The following is a 7,310-nucleotide window of genomic DNA, read 5'->3' as shown; positions in this document are numbered from 1 at the left end:
ATATACTGTGCTACCAGCAAGATTACCACAGCGATCGCTGCAGCTAAATAGCAGAGGTGCCCAGCAGCCGATCAGCAAAGATGCCGCTCAGCAGCAGCGATTAGCAGAGCTGCAGCGACATCGCGACCTACTAGCGGAGGCACAGCGCGGATGCCAGTCAACAGCAACATGGTCTCACAGAGGAATGGCAGCAACCGGCAGGTGTGGCCAGCAACGGAAGCAACAAGCGCTAGTGACTCCACGTTGCTAGCGAGGTGGGGACTCATCTCGCCCGACGTCATCACCGCAGCGCCAGCAACTGACGCGGCCGCTGAGGATACTGCACGTGAGATTGCCGGAGACACACGCCGAATTACAGCGTCATTCCGGCTCCTCCTCTCTGCCTGTGACGCCGTCTCGGACCACCGACAGATGTCGAGCAACGAATGGGAGACGCCGCAGAAGCCGAGTGGAGCTCTCGTTGCATACCACTGCGGTCACCGCTGACCTGGCGAAAGAGAGTTGCCGATTACTGTCTATGAGCTAATCAGAAGAGGTTGATAGTAACAACAACGAGCTCTCTAGGTCCCGCTAAGTGGACTCGCTGCCAGCTGCCAATAATGTATCGCGGTAGACACCGCATTATAAATGGCCCTTTCAAAGGCCACACAAATCCCATATTTATAGTCAGAGCTTAAAATTTTCTTAAATTTAGACATGCATTTATATATTAGGTGTACAACTTTGCTTCCGCCGTTTTCCTATAGATGGCTTTAGCGGTAAGTGGTGGTCGAAATAAATAGATCATAGACGTCATACAATAAACTTGGGCATCTGTCAACATAACCCCATAGAAACATTAGTCGATTTGTGTCTGCATCATAAAATTATTCTCGATTGAAAATGTCAGTTTACGAGCCAAATTCTCGTCATTTGCGGGAGGTTTTAATTTTTTGCTTCAATATGAAGAAATCTGCGGCTGAGGCTCATCGAATGCTCTCAAATACTTACGGTGAGGCCGCTATTAGTGAAAGAACGTCGCGTGAGTGGTTTCAACGCTTCAAGAACGGTGATTTTGATGTCCAAGGTCATGCTCTGTATTTGGTGGGACCAGCTCGGCGTATTATGAACTGTTAAAACCAACTGAAAGTATCACAGGCGATCGGTATCGAACGCAATTGATGCGTTTGAGCCGAGCATTGAAAGACAAACGGCCGCAATACAACGAGAGACACGATAAAGTGATTTTGCAACATGACAATGCTCGACCCCATGTTGCGAAAGTAGTCAAGACATACTTGGAAACGTTAAAATGGGAAGTCCCACCCGCCGTATTCTCCAGACGTTGCTCCCTCTGACTATCACTTGTTTCGATCAATGGCACACGGCCTGACTGATCAGCACTTCCGGTCTTATGAAGAAGTAAAAAATTGGTTCGATTCGTGGATAGCCTCAAAAGATGACCAATTTTTTCGACACGAGATTCGTACGCTACCCGAAAGATGGGAGAAAGTAGTGGCCAGCGATGAACAATACTTTGAATCATAAATGTATAACCAGTTTTTTACAATAAAGCCTCGAATTTCGGAAAAAAAAAAATATATATATACATATATATTTATGTATATGTATATTATATTTATATGGTGGGGCAAATATTGACAGCTATGTACAATACATGCTTGCCTTAGTTGTACCATTTTTATAGTATACGCACCTCCGCATTAATTATGTGACAATAATAATAATTAATATCAATAATGATAATAATCAAAATAATTACAATAATAATAATCATAATTATATTAGTATCGTTTGCTCATAAAGTATCCTATATATAACATATACCTGCAATAATAACTAGGTATGCGTATGTACGTAAGAGGAAGATATGTTGGATAGGATATGTCGAAAACTATGATATATCAAGCGTCAACTTTTTATTATCTCTGCTATCATTTGTCTTGTTTCTTCTGTTATTGTTTTTTACTGTTTTTTTTTTAATCATTTTTCGCAAAATGACTATTACAAAAGTACACGTTACACGCGATTCTTACATTTTATTTTACGTACATACATAAATCGGCGTAGATCTATCTATCTACTTCTTCATTGTCGTTTATATTAATTCGGTAGCGTTTATTATTTCTTTTAGTTATATATACTTTATTCTCCCTTAACAGAGCGCTACGATAATCCCCTTGTTTACACCATGCTCAGCAGCCAATGAAATAATTCGTAGATTATCTAAAGATAAATTTAAGGAAGCCTTAAATATAAGGCCTGACTATGTATACAAGTAAAAGTATCTCAATCAGCCCTTTTCAGGACCACCTCAATCATTGTACATAAGTCTGTAAATATATTGTAAATAGCATCATATCCATGTCTCAACATTCACATGGAACCTATCCAACTTGCACTGCGAACTCTCTGTGCTACTGGTAACAGTGAGGTCGAAGGAGACCGGCTGTAATCCACGAACACGCTAAGCGAATGCACACTACGCGTATTGCATACACAACGCATCGCCATAATGTACACCGCCACAACTGGCGACCATTCCTTCATTACCTTCATCGCCATATTAGTATTAATATTATTTTCCTAAGTTTCAAATTAGGAAAGCACTATTTTATACTCACTCCAAGCTTTCCTTCCTCTGATTGTGTAAGCAGGTGGATTATCTGACTCAGATTTTGTTAAATTTCTGACATTGTAATGAGGCCCAAGCCCTATTACAGATGTCTTTATATCGAGTTCGTATGCTATATGGATTTCTATATCGAGATAGATTGTTATGCCATCTAACGTTGGTAATTTATAAACTAGACCAGGACGTGAATTTACAAATCTATGTTAATATACAATATAAGATTAATAGTTTATACGATGTTTGTATTGTTAAAAATAATTATAATAAGATTAGAGAGAAGATTATTTATGTGAGTACATACAAATAGTTATACTGTCCGATAAATTAAACTTTTCTTGATCATGAACAGGACAAAATCCTTATAGACTTTTTGTTTTTATAGACTGAGAATCCGTAAATAAAATTGTTTTATCCCGTCACGTTTTTGAAAAATTGAACCTGAAAAGTGCTAAAAATAGCATTTTTTAATACTTTTAAAGTAAAATATCTTAAAATGTGATGTGTTAGAACAATTTCATTTATAGATTCATTTCCAGTGACAAAAAATCTGTATAAGATTCACTTTGTTCTATTCATGGTATAAAATCTGTCGGATAATATTAATACTATCAAATAATAATATTATCAAATAGTTTACCTTTTATAAGACAACTTAAAATTCCTGGTTTATTTTCTTTGCCCTCCATTTTTACTGCTTAATGTAAGTGACAGGCATAATAAAAAGTTTAATCTAAAAATTTTTTTCATGATAGATAGCAAACTATACATGGATAAAATTTGAAGATCTGAATTTCAAGTTGATATGTTCGCATCAATTAAAGCCTGTTATTATAAAAATGAAATAAATGATATTTTCAAATATTTTATAATTGACGGCTTTTTATTAAAAAAAAAATTTTATTACATAAGTTATAAACATCATCGCCAAAATTATCGTTTTTTTCTTTATCAATATCGCTATTATTATAAATATTATCATCTTATGTAATAACTAACGATCTTATTCTCTGTATTAATAATACATCTTCTCTTCTTTTCAAATTTGTTTTATCTTTATTTCTGTCCTTATTATCAATTTTACCTGTATCAGTATTCAAACCAGAATACTAGGTTTATTAGTTTTCTTATTTTCTATTAAAAATAAAATAGAATAAAGGCTTCTTATCATATGAAAACATATATTTATGCCAATTATATGTGCATAATAATGGGAAAAGAATGACTTTGACATCATCAGAGTTGTAAATTTTTGTAAAAAATTATCTTAATAAAAAAAAATTTCTTTTAATAAAAAAAAATTATATAAATATTTAGAGTAATTGTTAAATTATTAAGATTCCTGAGTAGTCGCGACCGAACTTAATCGTGACGTCAGAAATGAGAAATGACAATTTTTATTACGTGCTACTTATAAATAAAGACAATTTGGATAAAACAAATTGAAATCGCTTTAAAATACTTATAAATAAATGAGGCTATCTTTGTCCACCTAATAATTAGTAGTAAATTAAATTTATAATAAAAATTAACGTAGCATTTCTATTCCTTCTGACGATTCACTATGGCCGCAGCGATTACTCAGGAGCTTTAAGGGAATCCAAGATATATTAGGTGTACAACTTTGCTTCCGCCGTTTTTTTTCCGAAATTCGAGGCTTTATTGTAAAAAACTGGTTATACATTTATGATTCAAAGTATTGCCCATCTCTGGCCACTACTTTCTCCCATCTTTCGGGTAGCGTACGAATCCCGCGTCGAAAAAACTGGTCATCTTTTGAGGCTATCCACGAATCGATCCAATTTTTTACTTCTTCATAAGACCGAAAGTGCTGATCAGCCAAGCCGTGTGCCATTGATCGAAACAAGTGATAGTCAGAGGGAGCAACGTCTGGAGAATACGGCGGGTGGGGTAGGACTTCCCATTTCAACGTTTCCAAGTATGTCTTGACCACTTTCGCAACATGGGGTCGAGCATTGTCATGCTGCAAAATCACTTTATCGTGTCTCTCGTTGTATTGCGGCCATTTGTCTTTCAATACTCGGCTCAAACGCATCAATTGCGTTCGATACCGATCGCCTGTGATTGTTTCAGTCGGTTTTAACAGTTCATAATACACTACACCGAGCTGGTCCCACCAAATACAGAGCATGACCTTGGACGTCAAAATCACCGTTCTTGAAGCATTGAAACCACTCACGACACGTTCTTTCACTAATAGCGGCCTCACCATAAGTATTTGAGAGCATTCGATGAGCCTCAGCCGCAGATTTCTTCATATTGAAGCAAAAAATTAAAATCTCCCGCAAATGACGAGAATTTGGCTCGTAAACTGACATTTTCAATCGAGAATAACTTTATGATGCAGACACAAATCGACTAATGTTTCTATGGGGTTATGTTGACAGATGCCCAAGTTTATTGTATGACGTCTATGATCTATTTATTTCGATCACTATTTACCGCTAAAGCCATCTATAGGAAAACGGCGGAAGCAAAGTTGTACACCTAATATAAATAAGAAGAAATTAAATTGAGCTCTCGAGATAGCAAATAAATATAAATTGACAGGCAATTGAAAACAAAAATAATAGACGTTCTTAGAGTTAACAAATGTATTTCCTGGAGATCTATCTGTTTATAGTTAACAAATTTCCAGGAAATATATTTATTAACTTTCTTGAGGATGTTAACTTCCATGGATGTTTTCTATATAAAGATTATATTATACGTTTCGTGGGTTTTCTTCGTGTCCAGATCTATTCTTGGAATACCAATTATCAGGCTGCTCCTCGCCCTGAAGTGAACTACAAGATTTACGAAACGTTAACATTCCAAGAATGGATCTGGAAACGGAAAAAAACCTGCGAAATGCATAATCTTTATATTTGTTAACTATAATGCTCTAAGAACTGAATCCATCCGTCAGTTTTTTAAGTCTTAAGCCATAAGATATGGATGAATCTTCAATTATTTTCTTCGCATTCGATTGTAATTATAAAATCGATCAATTTCTTAAGGCTTAAAATATTTATTATAGATCCGGACTCACAAACATACAATTTACATATCAGTAACATATCAATGCACACTACTATATCAATATCACACGCACACATATGTATACATTTTATAACTAATTAATTTTTTATATTAGGTGTCTAAGCTAATCCTAAGAATACAATGATCGCATTCAGCACTCAACTGTTGCGAAGTCCATGAGCGCTCATTGCTATTGAATAATCTAAAAGAATACACCAGCAAACATTCACGAATCTATTCTGCAACAATTGTTTGCTGAACGCGACAAATATTGTTTGTTCATATCCCTAGTCCAAACCAAAATCATTTTATATACATATACAAAGTATAAAATTTATATATATATTATTGCGAGTCGCTATCAGAAGCAGATAACAAAACTGTAATTTTCCAACTTTTTTTTAAACATAAAGTCGATCAGTTTGAAATACATTATCACTTATACTTTAATTGTGAGGAAGAGAAGGATTTTTAAATGTAAAGGCAGATAAAAAAATAGTTATTTGAAAAACAATCAGTAAAACAATTTTAGAATCAAAATTAAGAAAATTATGATTAAGAAATTCTGTAATATTATATATTATATTGAATTTTTGTAAATTAATAATAATCATATAATTTTTTTTCCGAAATATCTAATTTGCCCAATGGCTGTAATGTCATATACATAAATATCTTATCTATTTAAAAAACAAGAATATGAAATCAGAGTTTTTTTCAGATTTATTTATACATTTATATATTAGTTAAATTTATAATACCTGCGTTCTGATGTACGTGTATGCCACGATAATTTTATGTTTTTTTGTTTTATATAGGAATGAGTAACTCTTTTGCAACTAGTACTAAGATTTGATCTATACTCAGACACCAATTTATTATATTTTTGGAAATTTTCGCATGATGAGGTTCTATACACCTCTTTTTTCTCTTGCTGCTCTTCTATACCATTCAGTAATTCAAATTTGTAAAAATACGCCCATGTATCGCCTAAATCTGAATCTATTTTCACCGTCCTATTAAATCAATCTTTATACTTCGAAATCTTGTGCTCGCACCAAAATAATCTGTAATGGAAATATTCATATAATGTTTGCATTATTTTAAAAAGAAAAAAAGAGAGAGGAAGAAAGGAAAGAGTAGAAGAGACAAAAAGAGGAAAAGAAGGGGAAACTCAATTATTTTGAATATAAAAAATACTCAACTTTATATTCTACATAATGATTTGATATTTTAATATTCTAAAATTTTAAAAGAACACTTTGATACTCAAAAGAACATAAGGATCATGTTCGCATTTTTTAGTGGCATCGATACTTTTCGTTTTCCATTGAAGTTGAGGTTCCATAAAAATTGCTTCTGCCCAAAGCAGTCCGGATGTGGGACATTCTTATAATGCCTTAGTCTTAATGTATTTGCTATATCGCGCGTATCACCTTTTTTTAATTCATTCCGTATAGCTTCCATCCATAACTCTGCATTTTTAGGATTCTTAAGTCTTGCTTTTTCCAAAACTGAATGCGCTTTAATCATTTGATTTTTCCTGTGCTCCAATTTCCTGTGCGCCAGCAGACATCACAAAGATATCGAATTTGGACATCTTGATCTACAATGTATAAAAAAAAATACAATTTTA

At 34.2% G+C, this 7,310-nt stretch overlaps 2 protein-coding genes and 1 pseudogene across 3 annotated transcripts in view; 1 reads left to right on the top strand and 2 right to left on the bottom strand.

The window, feature by feature from the left end:
• LOC108689877 overlaps nucleotides 1-730 on the top strand; it is a 2,303-nt gene extending 1,573 nt beyond the window's left edge. For both annotated transcript variants that reach the window (XM_018196829.1, XM_018196828.1), the window contains exon 2: nucleotides 18-730. In XM_018196829.1, coding sequence (XP_018052318.1) covers nucleotides 151-486 — 336 coding nt within the window. In that variant the 5' untranslated portion in view covers nucleotides 18-150 and the 3' untranslated portion in view covers nucleotides 487-730. The remainder of the gene's footprint in view (nucleotides 1-17) is intronic.
• The window catches only part of LOC108689872 (outer dense fiber protein 3-like protein 2), a 6,949-nt gene extending 3,628 nt beyond the window's left edge, over nucleotides 1-3,321 (bottom strand). The window contains 2 exon segments of the mRNA XM_018196825.1: nucleotides 2,625-2,819; nucleotides 3,273-3,321. Coding sequence (XP_018052314.1) covers nucleotides 2,625-2,819; nucleotides 3,273-3,321 — 244 coding nt within the window.
• Nucleotides 3,322-6,440: 3,119 nt separating this feature from the next.
• Nucleotides 6,441-7,310, bottom strand: part of LOC108689876 — a 4,472-nt pseudogene continuing 3,602 nt past the window's right edge.

This window comes from Atta colombica, unplaced genomic scaffold (assembly GCF_001594045.1).
Source record: "Atta colombica isolate Treedump-2 unplaced genomic scaffold, Acol1.0 scaffold28, whole genome shotgun sequence".
Classification (NCBI taxonomy): Eukaryota; Metazoa; Arthropoda; class Insecta; order Hymenoptera; family Formicidae; genus Atta; species Atta colombica.
The sequence above is the reverse complement of the archived record's forward strand: the minus strand, read 5'-3'. Positions and strand labels throughout refer to the sequence as shown.